Source organism: Lissotriton helveticus, chromosome 10, assembly GCF_964261635.1.
Source record: "Lissotriton helveticus chromosome 10, aLisHel1.1, whole genome shotgun sequence".
NCBI lineage: Eukaryota > Metazoa > Chordata > Amphibia > Caudata > Salamandridae > Lissotriton > Lissotriton helveticus.
The window spans coordinates 522864161-522882041 of NC_136071.1; the positions used below are offsets into that span (position 1 = coordinate 522864161).

Here is a 17881-nt window from a genome sequence, read left to right on the forward strand (position 1 = left end):
CTTTTTGTATTAATACCTGTATACCTTTTGAATCTTATTCTGAGATGTTTGTATCTTCAGATACTTTTGACTTTGAATTAAAACTTTTTAACCTTTCTCAGTGGTAAGTGGTTCTTTAGAGTGGTTTAAGTTGTTAATTAACTAACTTGATAGTAGATTGCCTTTTACTCAATGACAGGTACCAACGATTCAGTCGACTTGATTTGGGATCTGGTAAGGTAACTAGAGATCAGAAATCCCGCATTAACAGTTGGAATGTCACTCATAATTTCACAGAAATTGTAAAAATGTCACACATGGCAATCTGAAACCTTGGCAGCTATGCATTGGATAAAGTGAAGCTCGTTGAATACACCTCCTCTGCTTGTACAATAAGTCTACCCTGTTACGAAATGTTTGTTAGCTCCTCAGTCTTGGTGCTTTGCAGCCAATTTATCAAGATTGTTAGCTAAATACTCGTTTTACGATGTTTGTTAACCAGAAGGTAATTCCTTTTATAAAGCTGTAATGCCTTTGGTTAAAGTCCGGGCTATATAAATATCGCAAAAATAAAATACAAATAATTTAAAACTGCACACATGCAAATCCAACTATAGTGGAATTGTTGATATGCGTGTCCGTTTTCATTTACTCGCCTACTACCATAGTCATCGTTATGTGGGGGCGGGCTTAGTTTTAGACTTCTGTTTAGGGGAGTGAGTGCTTGTTTTACACGTCAGACTCTGCGACGTTGTCAGCAGCAGTTCGTAGGTCCCCTCGGGCGCTGAGTGCAGTGGTGCTGTGGTAAGCTTTCCTTACAGCAAAAAGAGGCCTCTTCCGGAGCCCGGCGTTTTACAGTGCCTAGAGGCGGTGGGGCGGCCAGGCTCGTTCTCAGGCGGCGGCTCTTTGCCGAGCTCGCTCACTGGCCGCCATGCATGAGACGGCTTTGCCATAGGCAGCTCCGCAGGGGATGTTTATAGATCCCAGTTGCATTAGGCAGATTCCCACTTTGTCTCTAAACTGTGTGCGCGGGAGGAGGGTAAGAGAGGTGGAGGGAGTAGGAGAAGGGCAGCTGCCTTTACTCAGCACCTGCAGGGTGTGTAAAGCGTGCACTGCTTGGGCATTACAGCATAGACTCATTATGAGGGGCATGTGCCCCTTCTAGCGGATTCCAGAGATGTAAATAGGCCGTTAACTTTAGAAATGTGCTCTAATGTTGTTTGTATACCATATGTGTATCCTTTATAGCTGAGTGATTAAGGATGCAAAAGTGACTGAATGCGCAGTGCCCATTCAAAGCTTGGCGTCTTTGCCGAGACTGCCAACACGTACCAATTCTAAGAAATATATTGCAGCTCTGGTCTGACGCTCAGGTACGGTCTAGTTTAAAAGAATAACGGCACTGCCGAGACTATCTGGTACCATGTCCCATTAAATACTAGCTGTATATATACTAGGAACGACACTGTCGTCGTTCCCCTAGCAAAGGGTTTGTAAACTGAACCGCTATCCGAAAAAAGAAGGTTAACGATGCAGGGTTTACGGTATATACATGGCTTCACAATGAAATGACTCCCAGCTGTAGTTAGTTTTAAAAAGGCACGTTTATTTGTAGTTTTAGTGCCCAAGAAGCACGAACATGATGGAGCTGTGAAACAGAGTATCCCCTAAATGTTGTTATCGCAACCAAGAATACTGTGGTCTCTTTCCAATGTAATACTTTTATGTCAGTAAGTCTGGCCCAGGCTCGGCGAATGTGTAAGCCAGTGAGGATATCTCAGCTGTGTGCGTCGGGGAATAAGGGCGTAAAATCATGTTACCTAAATGCCGAATTTTGTCCCTAACCGAGGTTCAGGCATTCTTTTGCCTCTTCGAGGTAGGAGACATAAGATCCTCTTTCATTGTGAAAAATGTACTGTACTTAATTTAAACCTACTATAACGTTCTTAATTTAAAGCGTTTAGGCACATGCGCCAAACTGTGCAGCTCTATATAAATAAAATGCTATTAAGCAATAATCATTATGGGGGGAGCAGATTAGGTTCGTTCACCTAGGAGCTACAGAACCCTACTCCGGTGCACGCAACACGAGATAGAACATTTTCATCTTAACGGAAAGTATCCTTGTAGAAATAACCCCAAAAATCGTACTGAGTGAATTTCTGACGAGTTAGCGGCACGACCACCAGGGCTAGTTTTTGTTACCAACAAAAAATCGGACCAACTACTTCCATCATTAGGAACAAAACATTGAATTTATTTCGGCAATTGGCACTTTGAGCTGTGCTCTATTCCGTCTTCTTGCTCGCTGCACCTTGGGTCTGCTGCAGTAGGAGCAGTTACACATTGCTCTCTACAACAGACAAATTGACTACCCGAGCCATTTCGCCTGCAGTGGTAGCAGATGCCTTTTGGTTGCACCGAGAACTCTGCAGATGGCGACTTCTGCCACTGGGCTGTCCTCCTTTCTGGTCCATATACCAGGAGATATAGCTATAAAGGAAGCCCTGTAACTTAATGGTCTTTAACAAAAAGAACAATTGATGGCCAGAATGCTGAACAATGTCATACATTCACCCCAGTACAGAGATCTGGGCCTAAATCCATCTTTTTTTGCTCACCATGCCATTCCAGTTTGGACACAGCCATATGCAAATCAGTCTTGACCCTGCGCCCAATGGGAACAGTCCAGCCCGAACTGCCAGGTCGGGTCCTCCCTGGACTCGAAACCATCATCCTAGTACCGGTTTTGTACTTTCAGCCCTCATCAGCCAGGATAGCTTGACTCCAGTGGCATGGAGAGCACAGCACCCTTGTCTGGGCATACCCGTCCCACTCAGGATAGCAAATGCAAAAAGAACAATTGATGGACAGAATGCTAAACAATGTCATACATTCACCCCAGTACAGAGATCTGGTCGTAAATCCATCGTTTTTTTACTCACTATGCCATTCCAGTTTGGACACAGCCATATGCAAATCGGTCTTGTCCCTGCCCCCGATGGGAACAGTCCAGCCCGAACTGCCAGGTCAGGTCCTCCCTGGACTGGAATCAAGCATCCTAGGACCTGTTTCGGACTTTCAGCCCTCATCAGCCAGGATAGCTTGACTCCAGTGGCATGGACTTTATGGTCTTTCTGCAGAAATCAAGGCGTAATATGAAATAAGAGGCCCAAATTTGCGTGTGGGCAGAATAGTTTTGCATCCTTCAAAAGTTGTTCAAAATGACCAACTGAGTTGGGTAATAAGATCATGTAATATTTATGGCTACCAGTGTGATTTAAAAACTGAGCACACGTAATTGGAGTATGCACCCATACATGTATTTGTGTATGAAAATTTGGGCTGTAACAGGGTATTACAGTTTTACGTGGTCTATGCTTAAAGACCTTGCTTAAATCAAAGTACCAACAGCCCAATACAGCTCACACATCTGAGATTAGCCATAGCCCTTTGGAGCTTAAGGGGTGGTTTCTAAGTTACGCTTCCAGCTTTTACTGATTTTTACAGATAAATACAGACAGAAAATAATCTATTTCCTGTCTGTATTTATTTTTTAAAGGTGAAAAATACAGGAAATTGTGCTTCTTGTGAGTGCTACTCCTTGTTGTCCTTCATGAATTCCATACAAACTTTTAAGCAGAATGTACAAAGAGGATAAGATTCCCTTAAATACAGGCATATCTTAACATATATTATAATATAATGCTAATATTTACCTTTTGGTGTAGTTTTTTTGTTATATTAAGCTGCTTAATTTGCTAAAATGCAACCGGCATCAAAGTATGAGTGCATGTTTATCAGGTAAATAAATGTGGAAATATACAATTTTACGACTCCTTTTATTCTCCAAACAAAAAATAAACATGGATAACTGTCAACAAAATGCCCCAAAAATAAACATGGATAATAAATACAGAAGGAAATGTAAAAAAAAAAAAAAAAAATTGGCATCCCTATTTATAAGGCTTGCATGCTGTCGCCAGGGCTAGCGACCAAGACAGTGGGCTAGTAAGATTCCCTTCTTGCTCATAATCCTCTTCAAAGCCATTCAGAGCTGACAGGAAAAGTGATGATTGGGTGACAGTTGTGTGGCATGGGAGGTGGCACGTTTGAAATAAAAACCGAATATAAATGGTGGACTGGGCATATGAAGGAGCCAGCCAACATTTTACACCAATTTTGTGAAAAATCACAACTGAAAAACAGCCAATGAAAATAAGTTTAAAATGCAGGGAACAACTAGAAATAATTATTGTTATGGTATGTTTGTAGTGTCCAAGGGTTCCCTGAAGTGCACGATAAAATCCCACCTTCAATATGGCAACACAGAAGCCTGGCAGAAGACGATGAGCAGTATCATGAGGATGTTAGATTTAGAGGCTATACACAGAGTTGGGGGAAACTTCAGTATTAAAAAAGAAGAAAGTGCTAAAAGCTCTTGCTTAAGAAGTCTGCCATTAGAAAAAGATATCGAGGACTTTGAAAAAAAACTATTGGCCCTTCTTATGGTTGCGGATTCTAGTGGAGAGATACAATCTTACTTAAAAATATTCATGCCTGAAATTGGATGTTGACGTTAAAACTAGTGCAAGTGCCAGCATGAATTAAATGAGATCTCAAGTGGGCAATTGAAGGAATACTTTGTCCATTTTGTACGATTTGTACAGCAATACTTTTACATCTGATTGTATTTTGCACTTTTTTCGTACAGGAAAGAAAGAGGCTGTTACTCCCCATTTTTAGCGAACTACAGATTTGTAAAGTAGACCACTTGATATCATTTGTGAGAAAATGTTAAATGATGTTTTAAATTTGGTAAATTTTTAGAAATGGTAAATGAAAGATTAGGATGGCTGGCTAAGTTAAAATCATATACAATTTTGTTTTTATGGGGCTTTTAGCACTAGTCCAGCAGTTATTAGAATTTTTGTACATTCTAACATAGCCTAACGGCCCTACATGAGTTAGGATGTCTTCTGGCTAATCAAAAGCTGATGGACACCGTGGCTGATGATGAACCCCTACAAGCACTTTAATGCATTCTGTCCACAATTGCGAGAGCCTAAAGTCCCTTAAAAATTAAAGGCGGTTTTAGATCTTTTTTTGGTGGGGAACATATTAAAGTAGGGCTTTTATCAATTGTTAACCTGAACTTTGACCAAGTGTAGCCTGGGTATGAAATAAGGTACATGTTAATGTTTATAATTGGCCTGTAATGATATTAATAGGGTGACTACCCCAAATACGTGGTGGAGGCAGTGAGCTTGTCTGCTGAGATATTTTTAGTTAAAAGGGGATAAGTACTATATATATAATATATACTTTGGCAACCGTATTATTGTCAATTTGCTAGTGACCCTTCTTGAATCGGCCTTCTAGATGAAGAATAAATAACATATTGCTTTACATATTTAATCAATAGCCTGCAGGGATGTGGAATTCCTATAGCCCGACGCCCAGGACATATTGTTTGGGGTAAAGGGCAACAAGTTTTAATGTGCATTTTGTCCATGGGACAAGCAGGCCCAACTCCCTGCAGCACAGACCCTTTGGCTGCCAGTTTGCAGTACCACATTAAGGATCAGGGAAGGGCACTGCCTGCAGTTAAGTTAATGTGTTTGCATATGTTAATGCTGTTCAAACTTGTATTTATGGTTCATTAATTGAGAGCCTTTATTAGGCTGAGCGCTCTCAGTAAATGTAAGTTCTGACTGCACTACTGACAGTGGTACCAGTATAAAAATGTGGACACACGGTTTCAGAGTTTAGCAATATGAGGCTATGCATAATGCTCCCAGAATGCTCTCTGATTAGATGCAAATATTTGCAGAAGTTTGAAAGCAAGATTAGTGATTCTTTGCTTTCAATATAAAATGTCCCTAAAAATGAAAGTAGGAAAACCATTTTTTTTGCTAAACTACTGTAAAATTTCAGGTTCCATTTCTTTGCTGCATCATTTAGTAAAATGTGTTGATGCATGCTAGTATTTCCCCAAAATATTCATATTAGAAAATCAGTATAACCAGTTTCAATAAGATTTTGGGAAACATAAAAATAAACAAGCATTGCCAAAGCCAGTAGATCTGAAATGGTGGTCAGCTTTTACGTTTTGGCAATGCGTGACTTGTTGTGGCATGGGTTTTTGTAAAACCTTATTGATGTGAGAGCTGCTGGACCCTCACCATTATAACGAACATTGGCAAAAGCAAAAATTGTTTTTGGTCTCCAAAAAGCACACACTGCCACATTAGTTATTGGCACTGAACAAAACTACTTGGTGTCCCGATAAGCTCCTTATAAAAGAGCAGAATGCTGTCACTCACGTGAAGCCAGCTGATACAGAGAGAGAATTTTAATAAACACTAAAGGTCATGGTTAACACCAGACCAAATTAGGGGCCCAATTATTAAAGAAAGTTTCAAAAGTGCACCCTTGGTTTATTTCCTTGCATTAAGGGCAGCTATATGGCTTTCGCGAATTCACAAGAATTTACAGCAGTAGGGCAAGAAATAGTACTCCTACAAAATATTTGTGAACTGCATTTTAGAATGAGCAAATATGCATGTGTAGATTTGCTCATGCGAAAACCTGAGTTGTTTGCAAGTTTATTTTCCCTCCAATCACTTTTTTCCCAACTCTGGAAGAAGGTTTACGTCTGCCATTGTCAGGAGTAAATTTCCAACATTTCTCAGTATTGGAAAAGATTAGAGAAGAGTTGTTGAAAACCGTTAAAATATGCAAGTTAGTAGGTTTGCACAGACTCAAAAGGACATTCCAACCCTGGAACTATTGTTTACCACTTCCTTTAGTCCCAGTATGTAGATCTGCGGAAACGTAGCAACATAAAGAGATTACTAATATTCAAACACTACTATGGTATGAGCCCTGGCATAATCAGAGCGGCTATATAAGAGCTCTTTTATCATGAGATTGCTGCCATAATTTGTCGCCTCACAACATGGCACCAAAGGGACAAGTGGATTTTGTTACAAGACAAGTAGATTTATGAAGCAACCTGCCCCATGGAAAAGTAGATATTCCACACCCCTGCAGCCTCTACATAAAAGATTAAATGTAAATGGGAATTTTGTCAGAATGCGTCTCTGCAGAAAAAGTGAATCACACTGTGAGCTCCATATTCTTCCCAGGTCCTCGCTCAGTCATAATCCACACTCTGTTAGCCATGTTCTGCACGCCATCTGCCATGCTACATTCTCTCATTTGGCCATGGTGTTACCCTCTTTTGAGACACCGTTGCCTTAATTGGGGGAATTGTGTTCCACTCTCCCATTCCCCAAGTAGTACCTATGAAGTGTCGCGTGAAAAGTCACCAATAACAAATGTAGGACACTTTTTATTTTTTAGGTTCCAAGTGCGGGGTCCGTAATATTAGTAGCAAGCCAAGCGGAAAAAGCAATATTATATACATTGAACAAACGCTTAACAAATTAACCTGTTTCTTCCCAAGGCCAGCCCCTGTAAAATATAGTTTTCTCCTTCCTCCATTACAATTTTTGAGGGAATCCTGATATTTTGATCTACTACTGGTTGAACCATAGCAGTACTGTAATTCTGCACCTTTAGGTATTTCCCTGGACATATTTTGCCTGCTAAAAACAGGTGGGGTTGGGGGATGAATGCTAGAAAACCTGTGAAAAACTGATCTGAAAGACCAGTTTCCTTTGTTATCCCTCAACCAGGGCATTTAAACAGAACATGTGCAGTAATTTGCACATCCTGCAGTCTCAGAAATTCCGATTGTTGTATTGTCACAAATGAAGGCCATCATACTTGTTTGCTGTTATTTAAATGAAGGTTGCATCCCATTTAACAGTTCTCTTAATTTGGCAACCATTACAAGCCACTGTAGTCATAGCAACGCAATAGGTGGTTTATCCACACCGTGCTCAAAATCCAAAGACACTAGATTTCCTGATAACAGATTCTTATTTACACTATTTTCCTTCTACCCTTATGACTGAAAATTGACCCCAATCATTTTTCTATTAACTCTTCTAGGGCACAAGAGGAAATGGACATTTACCAGGTAACTCATGTTTCCAATATGTGTGAACGTGTCAATGACATTATTAAAGGTGTACGTCTTGCCAGTTTTCAATACGGATGTTTTCACATTGAATCTTTACTGTGCAGTTCATTAAAGATTTTATGTTCAATAGCTGATGGTTTTGCACGTGTCAGGCAGTTATACATTGTTATAAAGATGATATACAGAACTCCTGGTCGTTCTCCCTTTCAGTACTTGTTTTTAAAGGTAACAAGGCAAACATAATTTAAGGAGGGGAAACTCGGTGATTCAATAAAGCTCGCACCCTTGTTGATGATCAAGGTAAAACACTGAATTTTCTCGTGGAGTCGTTTATATTTCCACCAAGCTCCATTTGCATCGTAGTAGGAGTTTAAAAACATCATATAGTCAACATGGGGGCTAGATCTCATTTGTTTTTAATCAGTTTACCGTTGAAATGTTAAATATATTTGAAAGAGTTTGTTGCTGTAATTACTTGGCTCTTCATTGTTACCCAGTGCAAACGGGGACACTGTTCAAGTTCCAGACCTTTTGATCTACCAGAATGCAAGAGGTTGTTAATTTTGGTCTCCACAAATGAAACCACTTGGGCCGCTCTATCAAATTACGATTTGTAAAAGAAAGACTTATATTAGCAAGTTAATCGCATCCTTACTGAAATTGAATTGTCAGATAACCATAGGATGAATACTTATTTCTGATTAGGAAATATTTTATATTTTTGTTGTTTTTACATGTTTATCTTTGATCTGAAAAGCATTCAGCAGTGATTTGCATCAAATTTGTTTTTGTCTAAATAAAAGGTAGAACTTGCTTCCCATTGCGTTGCCTGCGGGCAGGTTTATGTCTGTGTTAATGGTGCAAAATTATTATGAGTTAAGCAGACTATGGAGTTAAAGGCAAGTAGCTACACAGCAGAAGTATTCAAGCAATTCATAGCTTGTTCAAAGCTGGTTGTTTCCTTTTCCAGGCTGGTAAACAACTATCCAGAGTCGCTTATTATAGTCGAAGCCCTACTATAATGCAAGTTTCTAACTCTTCTATGTGCTTAAAGTCACTTATTAGCAGCCTAAACCAAAAGAGACAAAAACACGGTCACACCATGAGAACTAAAGTGTATTTTCCTTTTTCTACTTTCATATCCGAATCCAATAATCTACTCAGTGCCTTGCCTTGTCAAAAGGGGTCTTTGATCCTTTCCTCAATGACTCCGATTCATAGCAGCCCCACAACAATGTTCGCTAGGACAAAGGATCCCTTTTCTTTTATAATGTTAAAAACACCCGTAAGATCACGTTGGTTTGGGCAACTCATCGTAGAAGATAATTATGCCCAATTTGAAACTACTTTGTATAAACCTATAAGGAATGTTGAACTGGCCTATATGTGAGAGAAATCTAATTGGAGAATATTATTGTCACTTTTCAGATCAAACCTTGTACCATTTAAAAAAAAGTTTTTGTATAAAATGAAGCAGGGAAACGGGTAGGCTGGACATCTCATTCAGTGACTGCAGTTTTTCTGGCCCTCGGAATTTAACTCTCACCTCCTTCCAATCAGGTGTGTTGTCGATTTAGTACTGTGGAAGCAAACCAAGGCTCAAACATCGAGAATGTACTAGGTTGTCAGATGTAAGCCCAGGACTGGAAATGGTGCATGTGATGGCATACTATGAGGTTGCCATCATAGCTAGAACTGTACCTTAGCTACATGCTATGGACCTCTACTCACCCCAAAACAGTGGATGATTATTTAAAGAAAGAAATTAAATTAGCCGCTATTTATAGACCCCAGCATCATATAAAGGGAAGCTTGAGGTTAGTTGTGTGTGGTTTCCTACCAGCAGGCAGTAGTGCCTGACAAAATTACAAGGCCGCTTTTTCAAAATGTGACGAAAGCCCCCTGAGATTACACCACCACTTTGTAATTCACAACCCATACACATGCATCAACCACCATCCTTTGCCCAAAATGAAACCCACAATTTTAGAGGGACTGTGGGTCCCAACAAACAACTTTCTAGTTTGACTTGATAATGGTATGCGTTTAAACAATATTCAGGGAGTTGTATTAGGCCAGCGGCAGCTCTCAACACTTCATAGTACTTAAAGACTGTATTGCTGGAAATGCTGGGGGTTATGTACAGCATAGTGCATTGTAAAGTACATTGTGCATGTGACCGTGACCAAATGTGATGCATTAAAACGCAAAACACAGGAAGACTGGGATTCCTCCACAGGACACTTTCTCATATTACATGAATGATCATGAAGGAGAATATTTTAATGCTCATTTGAGAAGTAGCATTGGTCAGAATGTGGTGAGATCTATAGACAACTTTTCCCCAGTAAAGCAGATCTTGCCCCTTTTCATACTGAGTAGTAAAGCTTATATTGCCGCTTTTACAAGTAAAGCAGATGCTACCAAGCAAGGTAGTGTCAGGATCATGCAGGAGTGGACGGTGCAAGCAGGCTACCAAGAGCATGCCGTTATCCTCAGAAGCACATCAAATCACAACAACAAGGAAAGACCAGAGAGAAGCAAGTACATGCTAATAGCTAAAACTGGTAACCAAGCCAGCAGTCTCCTATACCTCTACTTGTCAACCTTTGCGGAGCACCCATAACACTTTGGCATCTTCTTGTGGTGGCTTTGTTGTCCTTTGACCCTTGCAAGACCGTGGTAGATATCCTGGGTGGGAGCCAAATATAAAACCCCTGCTCAAATTTCTCCCTCAGCATGCCAATACAGTTGCGACTGAGGCAGAAAACAGACCCACGATGGCCTTGCGGACATTGCTAGGTTCATCACTAGGAAAACCGTATGCCCCTCAGCGACTCTAGAGATCACCACCTGCAGAGTGGTAACCACACAGCACAAACTATTTTTTTTTATGGACTTCAGTGCCCATCTCACCCAGTCTGGATCCTTCAGACCCCCAGCACTGTTTTCTAACTATCTGTAACTTGGTCCTGATGATGGCCTAACATTGTATATAGGCCGAAACGCTGTCGACTTTTACAGCGTAATTTACGGTGCCTCGCTCGTGATAGCGCATTTAAGTTACCTTTTATTATCTGCATTCATTGTATGGGCAATACTACGAATACACCTTGTGTTTATATAATTTGTTTTGTTTGCGCCCCTTGTCCGTTGTACATACTCCCTCACGTGTCACCAGCGCTGTTCACTACTTCATGAGCACTTGTGCACAGTATAACACAGGTTGCATGTCATTCAATGTAACAGTGCTTGTTTATTTTTAAATATATGACTAAATATGTATAAAAGTCTTTCAATTGCTACATGTTTCTGCAAATTATCGTCTCCTTGCTCTCCTTCCGTGCTCGCAACCATTAATTGTGCTCCCTTAGAAGTTGCCTTACAAATAATACCCTCTGAGATACTGTTGAATGTTACACACCTCTACCCTGGTCTTTACCGGATTTATGGGGTACCTCCTATAGTTTGTTACTGTATTGTTTAAAATGTAGGCACTATGTGCTTTGTTAAAAAAAATACTCTTCCTTTTCGGAAGAAGTGCATCTTCCATATGTTGTGGGCGCTGAAGCCTAGAGTCCCAACTCAGACATGTTTGAATTAGTCCCACGTGGTCTGTAAATTGTACCCAAATACTTTTCCACATCTATTCGAATGGCCTTGAAAACTAGGAACAAGCATTTTTCCATACAATGGGTCTCGCATTTGCGAGCGTTTAAGCTCTTGGCATTGTAAATAACAATGCCATTATTTGTGTTTTTAAAAGGAACACACATATAAATGGCATTGTTATTTTAATTGCCAAGAGCTTAAACTCTCATACATGCCAGACCGCTTTAATACTGGTCACGCCCTTTTTTTTAGACGCTGCTCACATATTCAGGTTACAGTGAGCAGCATCTAAACAAAAGGGCGCGGGCAACATTAAAGTGAAAGCACGTATGGCGCTTTTACCCAAAGTGAAGGAAATAAAAGTATTTTCAAAAGGTTCTATAAGGCGGCCGCGAAAGCGGCTGTGCTGGTATGGCCACTAAAGTGAAAGCGGATTGCGCTGTATATTAAATAAGCACAATCACTATAGTTAAAGCGTACCACACTGTAATTTGAATAAATACATTACATATAAAATAAAAGCGGGTGGTTGCTGTTATGTCGTGGGTGGAATAAGGGAAAGGCATTAAAGAAAATAGTGTGGACAACTTATAAAGCAGACTGTGTTACAACTGAAATAAAAGGGCCAGTCCTCATGGGAGGTTACTAATGAAGACAAGGTGGTACTAAGGAGGAACTAACAACCCTATGTACGAATCAGAAGCCAGCATTTACAAATGGCAATGACACAAGCCATTGACAAATATGGGTGGGAAGTGGGCGGGGCTTCAAGTGCATACTCAAATACAGCATACCGCGGAGCAGCGCATGCGCTGCCCAGGCTCGACCTAAAAAAGGGAATTGGCCTGTTTCAGTTAGGCAGGGGAAGTTCCACTTTTGGGAAAGGAATATTTCATTACGTTATTCCAGGTACAAGTCAAAAAACAGTTTTCCTCTTTGGCAAAATCAATCAGTTCAATTACAACCACATAGTTTATCCATAACGCATCATCAGAACATAAATGCGCCAATCCTAAATACTAAAAAAAGTATTAATTCATAAAAACAATTCATGGCAATGGGTTAAAACATTGTGTGTGTGTATATATATATATAGAGGAGTTTGTGGAGAGGAGTTGGCCTAACGGCTAGGGCGCTCGACCTCGGACCTGGAGACCTGGGTTCGAGTCTCGGTAACGACGCCAAAACCTCCTGTGATTCTGGGCAAATCACTTAATCTCCCCGTGCCTAAAAAGGAAAGTGTGTCCTCATGTAACGTAACTGGAAAATATGTAAAGCGCTCTGATACCTGATTCGGTTCGGATCTAGTTCGCGCTATATAAAACTCTGCAAAAAAAAAAAAATATATATATATATATAAAACTTTTTAGGGAAAAATAGTTGCATTCTCTAAACACAGTCCATTATGTATACACAGTAAACAACATACAGAATACCTGTACTGTGTCATAGAAGGGAAACCTAACAAAACACATGGAATTTCACAATATAAAACACAAAAAGTTCATATCATTGTACAAGAACACCAGTGGCTATTGGATGATCTGTCGCAGTCGAAATGCTTTGCAAAGTATTTTCTTATGGACCTTCAGACATCCCAGCGATCTAGTGTCTATACACAAAAAGGCATGGGCGGGTTTCAGCGGGTTGAAGTTTATTAAAACGACCTTCAGAAATGCTGCTATTTCCCAGATACGTATTGTATTATCTTCATTGCACATACAAAAAGAGAATGCAAAAACATGAATCAAACACAAATATTTTCTTAGATTTGCGAATCTACTAAAAAACATTTATATCCTGATGATAGTCATTTCAACACTCCACCAAAATCATACCACCACATTCAGACCCATATTTTTGTAACACTCAGGTGAAAAAAAAACATTTTTCTCTACCTACACCCAGGTGAAAACACTCATCAGGTGTAGTACCTTTCCAGGTTTCTTTCTGAGAAACACAAACTCCTGAGTATTCTCTATGTACCTTAGGAATGTAAAAGATGCGGGACCGACATTTTGTGGTCCAATATGCCAATAAAAATCTAAAAAAACATTGCCTGTTAGTAGGGCATCATTGATGTCACTGCCACAAACCAGGCCCATAGTTAAAATAATGGTTACCTGTATATTTCAAAGGCACCCTGTGCCAATGGCGATAAAATGGAGGTTCAATACCTGTAATTATTAAAAGAAACACAGTCCCCCTTGAGTGTCCTCACATATATTCAGGATTGGGTTATACCCACTATCCATATACAGGAACCCAATACATAACTCTCTTCTATAAAACCAATCTGTGAACTATAACCTTTCAGCTCTAATACAGTGGATATATTTTATGTAAATTATCTGATTCCTTGAAGGTCGCATAAAGTAGAGCCCCATTCGTTAAATGGCTCGTCACTCTTCTAGTGGGCTTTGTATATCTCTAAAGTGGCCTGGAAGAGTAATCACTGTGCTGAGGAGCAAAACAAAATGAGATGACTTGGTGAAGCCAGACGCTGCCTGGGCAGGTTGCTGAGCTATGAATGTGGGTGACGCCTAACACCTGAGTGGGGTCAGTCAGGGTAGGTTTCCCCTGGGTAAACATAACTGAGAAAGCAAAAATGTTCTGCTCTTTCAGGCTAGCCTGCCCACCCACCATACAGTGCATGCTGCACAAAACGGTGACTTGGCCTGGCTAAGCCCATGGTAGACATGCAAACCTGCACAGCCTCCTTTAAATGTAATCCTCCCAGAAGCTGTTGTATAAGTCTCTCTCTCTCAAAGCAGAGAGGGGCCCCTTAAAACCACACGAGCTAGAGCGCCAAATAGACTCAAGTCAACTGCTTCAACGTTTGTAAACATGGTTCTACAATGGGACAATACCTGGAGAGTAGACTTTGCTATGCATTCATAACAGATCCAGTAAGAATATGTCCTGCACATAGGGACGCAGAGGCACGCTCAGAAGCTGGATGTAGTTTTATCACAGGAATCTGGTGATGGCAGCGATTCAATAGTGTGAATGGTTACAAAAGTAAACATTTTTTCATAACATGCTTTTGGACACCTATCTTTGTATGGTCATTCAAGACTGTATGCACTTATGACAATGCTCCTTTAAATCCGTGCTGTATTTTTTATCACATTTGCCAGCACTTGTTGATATGAGCATATGCATGATTAAATCACATTTGCATAGTATTCTCTGTAAGGTTTTTTTTTTGGGGGGGGGGGGGGGGGTTTGGGGTACTCTTTTTGTAGTTTCCTTGAGATTAACTCTATAGTATTGACTGCCATTTTAAAGAGCAGAACTAACTACTCAGTCCTGTTGGGACATATTACCATAAACATTGTCATTACAAAGTCTCTTTGGTTCTTTATGTAGCATCAGATCAACAGCAAGCCGCGCTCAAGCACTAATGAATTCTGCATTTGCACACCTAGGTAGTTTGGCCTTTTCAGCATGTAACCCCAGGTTGGCTGCACCGCAGCCCAAAGGACAGTGTTCCCTTTTTCTGGCCCCTAGCACTACCTGTTCCTTTCCCCACAAAACTGAGCACTCATCTCCCTGAAGGATGTACTGTGATATTTAACCAACTGATGGGATGGCTTAGTAAGTTAGACACTGTGGATAAGATAGGCAGTAATCTGCAAGCTATAAGTTTAAACCCGGGCAAAGCCAAGTAAGAGTTCAGTATCATTAAAAAAAATGAAACATAAGGCCTGTCTTTTACACCATTTAAGAACTTCATACAAACGTGTGGTATGAAGGAAGATCTAATAAAAACAAGTTATTGTAAACTTCTCCATATTTTCTCCTTTACTCAAAATAATGTGTTTTTTATTCACAGAAGCAAGGAATACTAATGAATAAACATGCAGTATTACAGTACTGCAAAATTCTGAAGCGTGAAGCAGAAGAACTAAAATGCTGTCGATGTACAGAGTGCAGGAAAGTATAATCCATAATGGTGGGAAAACCATACCAATGCATGGAATGCGACAAAAGTTTCTCTCAGAGATCGACTCTGCATGCACATCGTAAGATCCATTCTGAGGAGAAACCTTACCAGTGTACGGAATGCGACAAAAGCTTCGCTCAGAGATCGACTCTGCACACACATCGTAAGATTCATTCTGAGGAGAAACCATACCAGTGTACGAAGTGCGAGAAAAGCTTCACACAAAGATCAAATCTATACAGGCATCAGAAGATCCATACAGGCGAAAAACCATTCCACTGTGAAGAATGTGGGAAAAGCTTCGCTCAGAATTCTCTTCTGTGCAATCATCAGAGAATCCATACAGGAGAGAAGCCATTCCAGTGCACTGAATGCGAGAAACGCTTCTCTCTAAGCTCAAGTCTTTACACACATTTGAGAATTCATACAGAGGAGAAGCCATATCAATGTAAGGAGTGTGAGAAAAGTTTTACAGTCAGCTCAAATCTGTACAGACACCAGAGGATCCATACTGGGGAGAAACCTTATGTGTGTACGGAATGTGGGAAAAGCTTCACTCATAGCACTACTCTGTGCAGTCATCAGAGAATTCATACTAAGGGGAAAATGTACAACTGTCCAGAATGTGGGAATCCCTTTAAGTCATTGCCAGCTCTGAGGCAACATCAGAGGTCTCACACAAGGCTCAACACATTTACTAAAAAGAGCATTGGCAAATAACATAAGAGATTAACAGTGCTTTATAAGAATACCTAACTCTATCAAGGTTGGCGTGTCTGTACCTTGTATGTAGTACAGCACTATCCAACTTCAGTACATTTATCATGGATAGAAAAAAAAGCATATCCTTGTCTAAAGTGCAATGTAGGATTTTTTCAGAGTACACATCTGAGAAGTCAGCAGGCGATTCACAAATATAAATGCATATTAATACAGAATAGCATCAGCAAACATCCCACATGGAGGCAAAGCCCTATTATTGCCCCACTCTGAAGTGTTTTAATTGCAAATCATACTTGCACAATCAATTCTGGGTCTATATAAACAGTCCTTGAACAATGAGGCAAATCACCCAAGAATAATTCAGAAGGGACTAGAAAGCCACTTTATCAGCACATTATAGCAACATTGCTTGTACATAGATCTACTGCCTCCTAGCTTTCGCAATTCTAGATTAGACGGGGGTTACTTCTCATCCTAGTATGCACTGATAAAGCGACAATAAAGCTCTCCAAAGCTTTCATGCAATGTTTGTTTTATTTATGTCTTCGTAACTTAAATAAACATTTTTGTCGTCTTAGTTGTATTACTATACTCTACTATGTAGTAATGCTAGAAAGCAACCAAAATAATTGTCATTTCAGTACTCTAATTTTAAGACCTTATTCTTTCGAAAATATGAAGGACCCGAGTATGCTAGAAAATACAAAACATTTATGTTTGGTGATCTCGCCATTGATGCTTTTTCACAGAATTATACTTGTATCAGGAAAGGCATTCCTGTTTTTCTTTGTCACACAGAAATGCTCATTATTCTTCAGATATAAAAAAATGTGTAATGTTTGTGAACACAGATATTATTAATCACAAATGCACTGCACAATAAGTTAGCGGATTTAGGTTGCCCATACACAACCATACATTCTTCATGTGCGCACAAATTATGAGTACAGAACAAAATGACTCGCCTAGACGGCTTACGATGGACCAGCAAAATAGAAAAGTGGGTAGTAGAAAAACCAATAGTCATTGCTTAGGGCCCGTGAGTACATCTACTATCTTTGGTAGAAAAGAGGAAGGGAGTCTATGCCCTTGTCAATAATAGACTGATTATACAAAGGCAAAATAGACGTTAAATGTAGTGCTAAGAGAAGTATATGTTGATCTTCTACAGAGGGTATAAATGGGGTCATTTATATGGTCTCTTATGGATCCTGTCATTTCTTGAAAAGTATTAGTCCTGGTAACTTCTGCATGTGTAGTGAACAATGCTTTGAAGAGTTTTCACATATGATTTTCTTTAGAAGGATTTCAGGCTTGGCTGATGACTTAGATATGTACTTCAGTTTCACCAAATCTGTAAATTCACTCTACTGCCATGCATGTTCCAACTATATCTGATCTGGGTGATCTGATTTTGCTTTTCCAGATCTGAGATAGCGATCATGGCTAGAGTGGGATGTTGGGCTTTGTAGGTACTTTGGGCTTATTACCCACAAGCTTTGAAAATGGCGCAAAGTGCTCTTACCTCAGCCCTCAATGGCCTGAGGACGACTTGCTTGTTGGCA

General features: G+C 40.0%; 1 protein-coding gene across 3 annotated transcripts; it reads left to right on the plus strand.

Annotated features, from left to right (window-relative positions):
* Positions 1–679: 679 nt before the first annotated feature.
* Positions 680–16836, plus strand: LOC144784329 (uncharacterized). 3 transcript variants are annotated; one of them, XM_078663044.1, is made up of 3 exons: positions 680–775; positions 8002–8029; positions 15483–16836. In XM_078663044.1, the coding sequence occupies exon 3, from the start codon at positions 15600–15602 to the stop codon at positions 16311–16313; it is 714 nt and encodes a 237-aa protein (XP_078519170.1). In that variant the 5' UTR covers positions 680–775; positions 8002–8029; positions 15483–15599; the 3' UTR covers positions 16314–16836. The 3 variants fall into 3 exon arrangements, with proteins under 3 accessions (XP_078519170.1, XP_078519169.1, XP_078519171.1); XM_078663043.1 differs by having other exon boundaries at positions 691–783; XM_078663045.1 differs by lacking the exon at positions 8002–8029 and having other exon boundaries at positions 738–783.
* The last annotated feature ends 1045 nt before the right edge of the window (positions 16837–17881 follow it).